This window comes from Epinephelus lanceolatus, chromosome 16 (assembly GCF_041903045.1).
Source record: "Epinephelus lanceolatus isolate andai-2023 chromosome 16, ASM4190304v1, whole genome shotgun sequence".
NCBI lineage: Eukaryota > Metazoa > Chordata > Actinopteri > Perciformes > Serranidae > Epinephelus > Epinephelus lanceolatus.
The window spans coordinates 26517008-26531990 of NC_135749.1; the positions used below are offsets into that span (position 1 = coordinate 26517008).

The 14983-nt window shown below is 41.8% G+C and overlaps 1 protein-coding gene across 2 annotated transcripts in view; it reads right to left on the reverse strand.

Moving 5' to 3' along the window:
* The window catches only part of epha10 (EPH receptor A10), a 221840-nt gene that overhangs the window by 15671 nt on the left and 191186 nt on the right, over positions 1-14983 (reverse strand). Inside the window, exons 9-12 of one of the 2 annotated variants that reach the window (XM_078175712.1) lie at positions 12449-12577; positions 8478-8533; positions 2295-2420; positions 67-252 (exon numbers count right to left, since the gene is read on the reverse strand). In XM_078175712.1, the coding sequence (XP_078031838.1) occupies positions 67-252; positions 2295-2420; positions 8478-8533; positions 12449-12577 (497 nt within the window). The remainder of the gene's footprint in view (positions 1-66; positions 253-2294; positions 2421-8477; positions 8534-12448; positions 12578-14983) is intronic. The other variant, XM_033637064.2, reaches the window with a different exon arrangement.

Below are 14983 nucleotides of genomic sequence, written 5' to 3' on the forward strand. Positions count from 1 at the left end.
TTGATACGGGGGCCCCCTGATGCTTTGGGACCCTGACCTGTGCAGTAATCCATCCATCCCTCTTACCAGTGGTGATGACTCCCTCCAGCCTGATGATGTTGGCGTGGTCAAACTGCCCCAGGATGCCGGCCTCGCTGAGAAAAGAGCGACGCTGTTTGTCTGAGCAGCCAGCCCTTAACGTCTTTATGGCCACCGGCAGCTCTCTCTTACTGGGGAGCTTCAGGCAGCCGCGACACACCTCCCCAAAGTCGCCTGTAGCGGGAGACACACAAACAGAGATCATGATCCCTGTTGATTAATGAAATACTACAGAGAGCTGGGGGAGAATAGGGCAGTGTGTTGCAGGTCGGACTGATGACATGGAGTAATATCTGAGCAAAGTTTGAAAGAAAGTGAGAAGGATTGAATGGGAGTTAGACAGAGGGGGAAACAGGTCAGAGCAGATTCAGATGGAGAAATACCAACTCATTGTGGAGGAAGAGAGATGACGCAAATGAACAGACACTATTGAGGGAGAGAGAGACATGAAATACAAAGGGATCAAAGAGAGATCAAAGATGGAGTAGGGTGCAGGTGAAACAGTGGAACATCAAGTGCAGACGAGGCAAACAGTGGAGCTCAATTTTGGCAGATCAGTAAGTTGCCAGACTGATTGAACTGGTTTCTCCAATTTGTCTCAAGGCAGGTTGAAGGAAAGTGCAAAAAATAACTCGAGTTGCCTCAAGATTACTGCAGCTGTTGATAGTCCCTGCTCTGCCGTCTGTCTTTGCCTTATCTTTCTTAGATTTCACAATAGAAATGGTAAAAAATAATTTTGCTTCTGTTACCATTTTGGACAATTTAAACTGAATTGCATCATTCCCACTGTGCCATACACTCCATACTTCCATACATGTGGTGCTCATATCCTGCTGTAAATTTAAAGGGGCACTCCACTGGTTTTACACATGAAGATCATTTTACTTGCTACTCATCCTGTAAAAACAGATGTGAAATGGCTGCTATGGTTCTGAAGAAAGCTTTCTAAAGCCTGAAAAAACAACCCTGATGACGGCCTTGAGACAGCCTGTGCAATTAACTTTGGATGTGGAGTTTGAAAGACATGGGTATTTACTACAGAAGCAGGGTGTAACAGAAGATGCTTTCGCATTCTGGGAAATGTAGAGTCCAGTGTTAGGAGCGTGACCCATACTTAAGACTAAGATCCCCTTTACACCTTGCAATAAAATCTGTTTGGGTGTATGGTTTGCAAACAGATAGTGCTTGACCACATGAAAGGACTGGTGTAAATACGGGATGTCGTATACTGTAAAGCCTTCTGAGGCAAATTGTGATTTGTGATATTGGGCTTTATAAATAAAACTGAAAATGCATTGAGGACAGTTTGTGATCAATTGGCCAAACCATCACCAGAGGAGGTTGAACACAAGCGTAAATGTAACTACACTGTCAATCCACATACAACAACTACGTAGGCGGAAATACATAATCTCGCGGTAGCAGGGACTCGCTCTAACCTGACGCTGAAGCTGCGGGATGCACAATGGTCTCTCTGTCATCTGATGCTAACACTACTGCCATGTCTCCCTCATCTGTAATATATTCTTCCTGTAAGTCGCTGTCTTTACAATCAGGTAGGCTTGTTTCATCCTCGTGAGCCTCGCTGTTGTCTTGTAAACCTCCCTGACTGGCTCTGACGTATTTAACAAAGAAAACTGTAGAGAAGCTAAGATTTTTCAAAAATATTGGTTTTATTTTTATGCCAATATTGACTCTGAAAATGCAGACGATAGCATAAAGTCCAACCTATGTTTTTTTCCCAATTAAAAAAAAAAAAAAAAATTCTTTTATTCGTATCGTAATAGTTGTTGGCAGGGACCCATTTGGACTGCTGTGGGTTGCGGGGGTTTACTTTGCAGAACTGAGTCAAGATGAGACCAAGTGTCTGCTTTCAATTTTGTCTGATGAAAGTATGTTCGTGAAACTTGGCAATTCAAATAACAACTGAGCTTTTTATCAAGCAGGGGCTGAGCAAATGGTCTAGAATGGCTACTACACAGGGTGATTGGATCTCAAATGGGTCTCAGTGTGGACACTGGAGACACATACTGTATTAATTCCAAGGGTAACTGTAACCAGGTTAATATCTAGGTACAATCTGGATACGAGACACATTTTAATGCAAGGTGTAAAAGGGGGTTTAAAACTTAATACTTCAATACTAAATACTTGCTGAAGTAGCCCTTTAAAAACAGGAACAATTCTGTATTTTTTTCCGTGCACACTTTACGTACCTGTGTGCACAATTCTCTCTATCTTGATGCTTGAGTTGTCCAGCTCCTTGGCGAAGGCGTGCACAGCCTGCAGGAGGTCCTCACAAGTCTCTGGGTCAATGTAGGTCCTCCGTGTTGGGATCTTAACTGAACACACAAACACACAATATAAGACCTCAAAAAAAAAATTAATTCAGAAGTGTAGCAGTGAGTAAAGACTTTCCCTGGTCCATCAAATCAAAAGGACAGCAATAGAAAGTGTATGACCCACATGCTTGTCTGCACAAAGAAACACATTAAAAGATAGAAGTCTGCAGTCCCAGCAGCAAAAATGTCCAGATGAGGCACAAAACAGATAAAAGAAGCCACTCTCAGATTGACATACCATTAAACTGCGTATAAGCAAGTAAATACAGATAGCTGGTCAACTGTTTTGGTAGCATAAAGAGAGTCTGCTGCCCTGGCGGTACCTCTCTCTCAACACAAAGCAAAACATTTCTCATGTCTGCATCGCTTTGTGCTCAATTGAGACTACAGTCAGTGGAGAAATTGGTATTTCTGCCTCCTCCTCCAACAAAGAGTTCCTCTCTGTATGATTGTTGAACATTAGACCAAAATGTTGTGTCTGGGAAGAAGCCCTTGCTCTCTGATCTGAAGACTGAAATCAATACCTCAGTTTTACTGTTGATGTCTGAGATAGCTGGAACATTTTCTACTATCAAACCCCACTATAACTGTAGGCCGACTTTCAACATCTCAGATTGGCGTATTAAGACAATTATTTGTGGTTGTACTAACCAAATATAACACAAAATTGAATATACTTTGAAAATAGCTGATTTTTTCACACTGCTTTTTTTCCATTAAAAGATGCTTCCGTTTATGTATTCATAACTTGTCTAATTCTCTGTTTTTGTTTGTTTTGACCTTGCGAACTCCGGAGGCAGGGAGAAAAACCAAGATCAAAGGCCCCGAGCGCTCAAATCTGACTTTGGGTTTCCTCCGCATGGCTTTAGTTAGATCACAGCGCTCTTCCACGAGGCTTTTTGTCTTTTCTGCTTGCTTCAAAATGTTATCTCGCCAACACACACACATATGCAAAATAACGACACGCACAAACACAATATAATCTTCAGGCAGAAATTGGGACAGGGCATAATAGACAGTGAAATGCTGAGGCAGAGGAACCTTAAAGTGGCAGGGTGCTTGTAGCTGGCTTGCTGCTTTGTTGTTAGTTTTAGAGTTTGGGGTTACTGGTACTTCCCAAAAATTTTGACAGCTTAGGTGACAGCACAGGTACCTCTGCAAAAAAAAAATCTCCCAAAATAAAATGTCTCTGTGTCCTCTATCCCTAATGTGACATTTGATAAATAGCCTAGTTAGTGTAAAAGTGATATGTTGTGGGCTAAATAACTTGCTAACAACGACAAGAGTTTAATATCAGTAAAAATAGCAACATGCTGGCCTAAATTAAATGACTTACTGCCATTTCACTGTTGGAGACAAATGTCCAATGTTGGAATTAAGTCATGAGAGTTTTACTCAGTTGGTACACGCTTCTGTGATCTTAATTGTTTGGTGTAAGGTGGTCATAAAACTCACTCTGAGCTTTCCTAAGTCATCCTTTATTATCTTGCCGTCCCAACAAAATCAAACATGTTTAATATTATCATGCATTTTTTTGTGTTGGCTCAAAATTGAGCATAGCGTTAGTTCAGGCAGGACACAATGTCAAGCTCAGCTCACGTCGCAACTACATCAGCTGATCTCAAACAGCCCAGTCAACTGATAGCAGCTGATTGATGAAAGCGAGTCAGATGATAGATCACATGATTCCTTTCTATGCTACCAATTGGCAAATCTCATTCAGGGTGCCCTATTTAAACTGCTCTGGCCTGCCTACTGTTGCTGCCTCCTCTGCAAGCCGCTTTGCAACCCACCTCCACCCCAGCTCCTCCTTTCCATGCTGACTGACTTATTAAGGCCTTTCTGTTTGTCATTGATGCTGCTCTGTTCTGTTCCCGGAGGGTCTTTGCTGCTGCTCTCCCTGCCTTAGGCTTTCCATGTAGACGCATGGAAGGGCAGGGAGGTTTGCCTCTCAGGTTTTCATCATTTGCACGTGGAGGGGCAGATAGGTGTGCTCTCTCCGCCTTATGCTTTCCACGTAGAAGCATGGAAGAGGCTTTCTATGTAGGCCCAAGAAAAGGCAGAGGGGCCCTAGAACAGAGCCATACCGCAAAATATAATCCTGCAAATGGAAATAAAGTTTTCTTTGTGTAAAAGGAGGAAAACAGGAGCAGCAGCACTTTTTTAGCCTGTATCTGATCCACCAACCAGCACTTATTTTGTGAAATGGTTTGCCTCTCATTCCCACAGTCTCCTCCTACAGAAACAGTGCAGCTACCAAATGGAGGTTGGCAGTGAGTGGAAAAAAATAAAGTTTGTATGCAAATACAGTTCATCTTTATGGATTATATTGATGCCGACTTGACAAGGAAAATGTTTTGCAGACAAGTGTGGCATTGTTAAATATCATATTTCTTAAAGGGAGTTAGGTGAAATATTTTCCACCCAGTGCAGGATGGGAATGATCCCAAAAGGAACCTAATTATAATCTTGCAAATAGTGACCCTGCCAGATCCCCAGTCTTTGTAAAATCTTATAGTGTGTGACTAAAAGGACACATTGTCTTTAGATGCGAGTGGGTGTCAGACTTTAAAGTCTCAGTCTTAAAAAAGCCTTTCAAAGTCTTCTAGTACACGTTAGGCATTGTAGTATAATTCCAAATAGATGAATTCATATTCCCTATCCACTCTTCAAAGAAAAGGTTGTTATTAACTCACTAATGAGACAAAACAATTGGAAATTTCAGGTGACATTTAAACTGTGAGTAATATTGACCCCGACTGTTCGACTGTACACAACCAAACAAAAGCGCTTTCTCAGTGAGCCTCTTGTTTTCTTTATCAACTGCCAATGGTATTTACCGAACACTAACAAGTGGCAAATAAACTAGCCAGCAGATAGCCAATAATCATTAACCAGTGGACTATAGTTCTCAATTAGTCGACCTTTGACCCTGGTTACTACACGTTAAGGCTAATCTTCCAGGAAAAGGCCTGGTAGTTTTCCCAAATGCCGGTGCCGAGGCTCCGACATGTGATTACAGCTCTAGATCGACTGGAGGGACCCTATACTGGCTGCCTCATAACGGCTTATTGATCCAACACAAACACACTAACAGAAATGTTTGTGTACAGACACACACACATACACACTCATCGACAAATAAAGCCAAAAGTCCAATTATGAAGCAAATAAAACCTTTTCTATTCAAGGCCAGGAGTGAGTGGAGGATCGAAGAGTCTCTTCTGTCAAATAGGATTTTCAAACACACTCTTGTATCTAACAGCCAGCTGTGCAGTACACACACACACACACACACACAGAAGGGGGTGCTCACATGCCTCATAAAATGAACAATATCAGCTGAAAATGACTGCAGACGCTCAGAAACACGTATGACATACACAGGTGCACGCTTCATTGGCTCTGTGGCTGATTAGTTTCAGGGTTAACTGTGTCAATGCCAGGAGCGATTGAGGGGAAAGTGAAGCATGTTCACACTCGGTTGCATAATCTTCAGTGGACCATGGAGTGAGCATGCCCAGCCCCAAATATTTTCATTCTAAACAAAAGGCCGCAAAATCCATTGCGCCTTTCTCTCTCTCTCCATTGCTTCCTCAGACATCCTCTCTTTTCGTCACTCTCTTACATAGAATCAAACTCAGGATGATATCTAAAAACTGGAGAGTGCAGATGATCTGTTCCCCCATCCTTCCCATTGCATGTTTCTAGGTCACACACTCCAACATAAAACTAATGTTCTGAGCAGTGTCACTTATGATGAGTCTTTTTCTGTCTCCGCCAACTCACCTCTTCGTACTCCAACTCTCTCCCCTCTTATTGCGCCCTTCACTCCTTCCTTCCTCCTCTACTTTATTACCCGCACACTCATTTATTCACTCATTCTCTCTTCCCCTGTCCGTCTGTGTTAATATATGGTCGAGGAATGTGTTTTTAAGAGTCTAGCGGGCGAACAGATGGGAAGAGAAAAAAATTTAAATCAGGCTTACATGACACTCTCACACACTCCACATCAGACCTGCAGTGCCATGAGAGGATGTTGTACCGAGTCCACAGTCACGGAACAGGAAGTGGACTCAAGAGAGTGTGTGTTGGATAAAGAGAACAAAAACGTGTCTTTGTGCCTATTTATGTGAGTGTCTGTGTTCTACAAAAAAAAAAAAAAAGATGTGTGTGTTTGAAGAGTGGGCCAAAAGTGTGTGTTTGTGTGTTTCTGTGTGTATTACGTGCTTGTCAGCTGTTGGCATGTCTTTGTTTGGGCAGATTTAATTCCCAGCCGCATGGCTTCGGCTCATTATTCATCAGGCATAGTGCTCCAAACCTCTCCAGAGGGCTCAGCATGCTGGGAGATTAAACAACGCAAATGAGCACGCACACACGGGTACCCACGCACACACTGCATTTACACACACACACACACACACACACAAAAGGAAACTCTAAAATCGCACGTACATCCACCACATTAGCAAAGCACTGGCACACACTCATACACACAAACAGGAAGAGATATGTCAAACTACTTCCATTCTGTCACTGTCAAACAAAAAAAGCCCACTGAGAGTTTTGTGAGTGGAATTTTAAAAAAAAGAAGCAGCATTTACGACCTTGTACAACATATACAACAACAACATTTAATATCTGTTCTGGAGGCGCAACCTAAGCTGCTGCCCGCCTTGTTCTGGAGCTTTTACCCTCTTTCTCCTTCTCCCCTCCCCCCGTCTCCAGCTCTTTATCTTCCCCCTCCTCCTGATCTCAATCTCTCTCCATCAAACTCAGCAGCACACACCACCTAATGGAGTGTGTCAGTGTGTTCAGAGTTGGCTAAGCATGCACTCAGAATTAAGAATTAATGCCGTGGCACTACTTAATGCCTCAAAAGTCATGTGTAATGCACGCGCGTACATTCCGGCACATAGAATAGCAAAGACAAAGAATTTATTGACGGACTCCTCAACATATCATCAGAGTTTGAACATAAAAATTCACAGCTGCAGTCCGGGTAAAGAATTAATTTGTGTAATGACTTCCGTCATGCCACCAAAATGTGTCCAGCCACCCAGCCAAATTTGAATGAGTAAAAAAATGGTCAAGTATAAGTTTTAAAATCGTGAAAAAAATTAGCGGTATGCTCTGCTCTGAGACGCTGAGGGTGTGTCCACTAAAGGAGCTGAAACAAAGATCTAGCTGCTGCAAAGTGATGGACTCTAAATAGCAGGTGGAATTTATACTTCTGTGTCGAAACGATGCTGTACCTACGCTGTAGGCTCTGCGTCGACGTAGAGCCTAAGCCTTAGCCTGACGTGCACCTACCCAGAAATGTAACTATGCGTCGCCTCCACGAAAATAGCATCTTAAGTCTTGTGTGCAATTTATCCTACGGGAATTTATACTTCAGGATTTATCCTGGCTTCATATCAGCAGAGGAAATCTCCGCTCGTTGCTAGGCTAATTTTTACAATGCAAAATGCTATAGGCTTATGCTAATAATGTTAGCATGACATATTTGTTTTTGGAAAACGTGTTTAGTGTAAGACAGTTGTTTTGTCAGTGAACCTTGTGAGTTGGAATGGAGACGAATTTTGTAACGTTACCTTTGTTAAATGTTACTGTTGTCCCTGGTTTTATATGAGAAGAGGAAAAGTCCGCTAGCTGCCGGGCTAATTTATACAATGTAAAACGCTGTCTGTGAATGCTGCGAGTTATAATGAAGCCAATTTGTGTACTTGCGTTTGAGATTGTCTCTATTAAGCCACGTTTAATGTGTGTTTTAGGTGTGTTTTGAATCAACTAAACTTTACAGCACTTCACAGAAACCTCCGCTGCCAACTCGTGGTTTGGAGGTGCAACTCACCACTGTACAACTATAAATGCTCACCATGGCGTAGACCACGTGCATAAATCCCCCTTAACTCAGCAGCATGAAGCACACACACCCCACAAGCTGAACAACGAGCCACGCAGCTGCCGACTCTCACTAGCAGCTAACACAGTTTTGCTTTTTCTGCAGATTAATACATGCACATCTGTAATATTTAATTGACGACTGTCACTTACACTGGAAGTAAAGTTCCTCATCTCCTTCCTGTGAAGCTTTGCTGTAGCCGCATTGTCTGCAAAGAGAAACAAAGAAAGGCATCAGACAGTTGATTTATCCCACCGACACAAACAAATACAAGCATCAGACGCTGTTTATCTGGCAACGTAATAGATTACATAGAATGTGCAAAAACTGTGAGATGAGAGAAAGCGGAGACAAGAGTATCGACAGTGGAGATGGAGAGGATACGGAGAGGCATTCACAAAAAACTCTGATGCGACAGCACTGATGAGCCACAGAAAGATCTGAGGCTGAATAAGTGGAAATCCTGCCTGATTTGACTGAGCCAGTCACAGATACACTCAGATAGGCTGGGAATTGATACGCTATTGTTGTTTCACCCTGATGGAGTTTTTATGAAAAAGATGAACCCACACACACACACACGCACACACACCCATGTGCACACACATACACGGGCAACGGTACTTTCTACACATATGTGCACACTGTTATCTCTCATCCCTTGCCACCATATGGGGTCTAAAGAGGAAAGAGCTCTCTATGATCTGACTGCTGACGGCTTTTCGGCTTAGAGGGGTAACTTGGCTCTTTACGCTCACACACACACACACACACACACACACAAACCACAAAAACACACACATACTGTAAGTGAGAGATTAACAAGTGATGAACAGACATTCTGGATGGCCAGTGCCGTGCTTACTTGGATTAGAGAGAGGGATGAAAAACAAGACAAGAGGGATACAGCCAAGGAACTGAAGAAAGTTTTGATGGTAATATCGACAACACATCAGAGGCTCTTGTTACAAACAGGTTGCTGATAAAATATATTCTAAATACCCCAGATATTTATGGAAATATTGTGCTCCTCTTTGCATATACTGTTTGGTTTATGACATATTTGTAAATGTCTTTACATCTGCCAGCATCATAACAACAAGTTAACGTGGAACATTATTATTGTGTCTGGTTACCAGGTGTACAAGTAACGCACATGATTAAAAAAGTAGATATTTTAAGGAAAACATGCTTGTTTCTTTTTAAAACTGTACTTCTACTCTATACTCAAGAATATTTTTGAGCCTTTTCACTTCACTACATTTGCCATCTATACCTTAATTATCACTAGTCTGCTCTAAAAGCAGGGATTGAGTGTAGTGGGGGAAGAGAGCACGAAGAGCACTTCTACTGCAGATGCCACGTTGCCAGCTGCCTGAAAGGAAAAAGGCACCGCCTGTCTTTTGACCATGATGTGATGATGATCGAGCAAAACCCTGAAAAAGAGGCAGTTTCCAAAGACAATCTCTAGCCACATCTGGCCACCCTTTTTGAACCAAAATCTTAACTACAATTGCTTCCTTTTTTGCCTCTGTGGACCAGTGAATTTGCAGCTACAGTTTCCATCCATGTCTGTCTAGACTCATATGTAGTTATGACAGTTGACAGTGCTTTACATGTTGCTGCAAAGAAGTTGCATATTCTAAAGCATGGATGCTTCACAAACATTTTCAACTCCACAGCACAGAAGATCAGCACAGTTTCAAGATTAGTGTCACCAAGTCAGTTATCTCGCCAAATGTCTCCCCTTCTGTGCCTGACATTGACTAATGGCCAGAAAAGTGTTTAATGCAGAACATTTATGATGTCACAGTGAAACTGACCTTTGACTTTTTTGATATAAAACATCACATTATAATTTGTTTTGTCATAATTAGCATATGAATTCTTGAGTTATGGCCAAAAAACTTATTTTGTGAAGTCGCAGTGACCTTTGACTACCAAAATCTAATCAGTTCATCCTGGAATTCAACCAGACATTTGAGCCAAATTTGAAGAAATTCCCTCAAGGCATCATTAAAATATTGCACTCATGAGAATGGGATAAACGGACAACCTGAAAACATAATGCGTCCGGCTATCGCTCGCACAGAGGCATAAAAAGACAACAGTTAAGTGATGAAGTGCATGCTGTGCCTCCTGAAAAACACTGAGATCTCTGCTTTTAAAAACTCCTCTTCTAACCTCCTCAAGCACATTGAAGTAAGTTGCAAATACGGTGCGTGAAAATGCAGTTAGCAAGCTAACATTAGCTATGTTAATGTTTCATATTTAATGTTAAGTTTTGATGTTATGATAAAGCTCAAGGTATAGAGTGCTATAAATTCTACAGACTTTCTCCTTATTTGTTAAATTGGCCTGCTCATCAAAACAAGTGCTGTTTAAACACTGTTCTGCATTTGCCCACACACTCTACAGAATATTAAAATGGAAAGTAGCTTGTACTGTGAGTAATTTACTAACCAGGTATTTTTTAAATTTTACTCGAGTCATTTTTATGGGACTAATTGTACTTTTAATTGCGTATAGATTTTCAGATGTCTACCCCAAAATGCAGTCTGGCAATTGAGCTTTGATTGACACTGAGGTGCTCAGTCGGTATCTGGGAAAGTCAAGGAGTGAGATTGCCCATGCATGCGTCTACAGACCTGGACGTGTGTGTGTGCGTGTGTGTGTCTGAGTGAAATATAATATCTGCTCAGGGAGCCGTGCGTTAATATGAATGTCAGAGCACATCAGCACTTCACACAGAACAGGTGCACAGCTGAGAGGGAGTTCACAGAGAGCCTGATAGACTGTTTTAAGTATGTGTGTTCTTGTCTCTTTACGTGCATGCATGTGTGTGTATATGTATGTGCTTACGCGCACGTACGCGCAAATGCTCGCGTGCGTTTACGGGATTGTGGTTTCTTTTGTTGCATGCGAGTGTTTGCATGGGGAGATGTGATAGAGGGTGAGGCTGACACATCCCTCAGCCTGTGCAGCAGCAGGGTCTGAGACAAGGTCAGGACCCTGTCTGTCAAAACACACCAGCAGACACATGCAGCACAGATCCTCAGGGCAGGAGATACCAGACATGGGAGAGGAGACAAGAATGAATAGATAAAGGAGCACAGCGGAAAAGGGAGCGATGGGGGAGAGCGAGAGATGAGGACGGAGGGCAGGACGGTACCAGGGGAAACAAGATGCAAGAGACCAAAGGGGGGGTAGAAGAGGTAAGGGAGCAAATGGTTAACATGACAAGAGGATGAGGGCAAAGCAGGGGAAAAATCAGTGAGACAAAATGCAAGGAAGTCGGGAGACGGAGAGGCAGAGGAAGTGACAAGAAAATATGAGGTTACGGATAAGAGGATAATTGGGCAGAAGGATATGCAAGGAAGGAGAAAAAGTTGAAGAGGCACACAGAATAGCCCATAAAGTACACGGTTAGGGGGCAGAGGCAGAAGCAAGGAGAGAAAGAAGGGAAAGAACTGATGCTAGAAATTAAGGAAGGAAGGAAGGCAGGGGTGGAAAACTGCGGTTAGGGCACAGCACGATGAGTTGACGGAATGAAGCCAAACAGCAAGCAGGAGTGCAGAAATATCAAATTTAAGGGGACAAGTTAAGTGATATAAAGAGAGTGAGGAGGAGACAAGGAGGTGACTAAGCCTTGGAGCAAGGAAATAAGGGAAAAAAATAATAAATTGGCAGGGCTGCATGAAGGCAAAGTTGCCTGACATGATTCCATTTCCATTACTTCTTTTGAAATGTCACAGATGTGACGAAAATGAAATAGCTGATGCAAAGTAGTTCTTTTTGGAGGGTGGCTTCTTTTTGGGGTATGAATTCAACAGTAACAGTCTCCATCACATTTTCAAGTTCATTTCATATTGTAGTAGACCGCAGTACTGAGGATATAGTATATGGAATTGGGCCAAACAGCTTGGCAAAAAAAAAAAAAGGGGGGGGGGGACGGGGGGGGGGGGCGGTTTTGGCTTATTATCATTCTCTGGGTGTGAGGAAAGCTAAAAGAAGCACAGAGGTAGAGAAGAGATGGCAGGACAACTGGGAGGAAATGAAAAGAGGAGAAAAAAGTGGGGGAAAAAAGAGTAGGGAAGAGGGGAGTGCAGACATGCCAGTGTACCTGGGCATCAGCTGTGTGAAGGGAGGAAGAGGAGAAAGAAGAGGAGGAGGAGGAGGAAGAGTGGAGAAGGAGGTCGAGAGCAGCACCACGCTAGCAGGAGTTACATTGGAGGAGCTCGAGCAGACGCTGCTGGGAAAAAGACAAGGGAGGGGAGGGGGGGGAGTGCCAACGTCAATTCTGGCTCTTCTCATTACTTTAGTCAACACAACTTTGGATTGATGAATAGACTCCTTTCTCCCAAATCTAATAACTAACCACTGGATTATGGCAGATGCTGCCAAGAAAACATGCAAAAATGATCAAGTATTCATGGATCACCAATACTTTGAAAACATATATTCTCTATTTTGAAAATAAATCCTGCAGTTCTTCAATCCTTCGCAAAAATTGGTTCCAATTTTCTGCTTTTGACTTGAATTCTGGACCAATTTTGAAATGTTAACACTTCTAAAGAACCAGATGGCAGAAAGAAACGTGTGGATGCCAAAACACTGAAGATTCGGGCCAAATTCTGTCACTGTCAGCTCAGCCTCATCAAATGTTAATGTTGGCAAGAACTGCCATCTTAGTTTTAATCTTTGTCCTTCAGAGATTTGTTGAGAATGCATTTCATTTTGAATGCATCACTGTAATTAATAGAAAAGGGTAGATTTGCCCAAAGAAATACATTTTCTCTTCAACTGTCTGCATAGCAATATTAAACTTAAAGAATAAGGAAAGTCATATTCTATATTTTCTTTAGCATCAACAGATCCCATAAAAAGACCAAAACACTAGACTGACTCAAAATTAACTACAGCACCCATGTTAATTGAAATGAAGAAAACATGTCACCCACTGCAACCTTGTGATTCACTGGTGTGTTCTGCATTATTATCATGGACAGGAGGAGCACTTCATTGCTGGTTTTGGTCTTTCCAAGGGTTTCGTCAATAAGAAAAATATAGAATACATTGGAAATCCATGTCCCCTTTAACATTATAACTTGGAGAAAGGAAATGTGTCATTATTTAAATAAGGAAAGGACAATAGATATAAACAATAGGCACTGTTTAACTAAAGTTTATTTTCTGTGCCCTCAGTTCGCTTTTGAGTGGGTATGTTTGCTAAACAAAATGCTCTGTCTCATAATGACGCTTCACATTGCTGCTTTTAATAATCGCATGGTCCCTGAACTATAATGGGACATACTGAGTTTGAACTGTCCGTGAGAAGAATGGACATCAAAAGTCTGTCCATTCTTGATTAAACGCTTCTGCTTCTCTGTCTTTAGAACACGTCATGTAAAATTACTTCCGCCTGAATCTCTTATTTCTCAAACTGTCGTCTTTCATCTGGTCTCTCCTGTGTCATGTATGTCTCACTCAATCGAGTCCCAATGCTTACTGGAATGCACAGATTTGATTGGCTATTTAGCATCACACGAGATGATTTAATGCATTCAACTGGGCTGTGAGTTTCCTGGTTGCTAAACCAGTGCTACAAATGCTGCGAAAGTAAATATAGAAACGTTACATCAAAATTCAATAACTCTAAATAAAGTATTGCTTACAGGTCGGGGTCCGGGTAGGATAGCGTCCGGGTCCTGACCCAGGGGAAAGAGTGGATGACTGGTTAGCAACAGGGACGTATTTTGGTCATGTTGCTAACACGGGGGCTGGTGACCCCCCTAGTATGGTATACTGGCCATAGAGAAAATTAAACCAACCCAAGAAAATTATAGTATGTAAGAACATAAAATCCCTGACTTATGAATGGGTATCTGAATTTGAAGGTAGGCTGGATGATAATGCCAGAATTGCCACTAGCCACAGTCTACTTTATGAGACGTAAAAGTGCTTAAGCTCATAATGAGTGACTAGCAAAAAACAATTGATTTGTCTATGAATCTTGACAGGTGTTATTGAGCTGAATTTTATTCTTTTATGGCTGTTGGGAGAAGTTTCCCCTCGGGGCTTTAAGCCAGATCTCCCTCAAGTTTTAGGATCAAGATCATGGTTTGGGTTGAAATTAAAGCATTTTTTTACAGAAAGGTCTTTCTGATAGAAAGCCCTGAAGCTTAACTTATTCTATGTGCTGTCTGAGAGTTAGTGGAGTCAATCTGAAGTAAAATTTACTGCACCTAATCAGTTACAATTATATACAAATTTTATGTGTTGTTTCTATCTTTATGTTCAAAAGCAAAAAGAGAAAGAGGTGGCAGCTTCTAATGTAACAGATCATGTTAAATGGGCATATGATATTGTCTCATATTTATCACAGGCCCCTGAATAAAACTGAACTTGTGTTGTGGCAGACTTTGTGATAGCGGCAAATATACTGTAATATTATTGCCTAAAGAATTGATATAATATTGTATCATGATAACGCTAGTGATTTACACTCATACTGAGGGTAAAAAACATAACTCAGAACAACATTAGGGAAATAAATGAAGAAGTAGCAACCGTATGAGGCAAAGATTTTTCTTAAGTGGCATTGCTGTAATAGTAGTGATGATTGTTTAAAAGAAAAGATATCATGATTTGGGCTGAC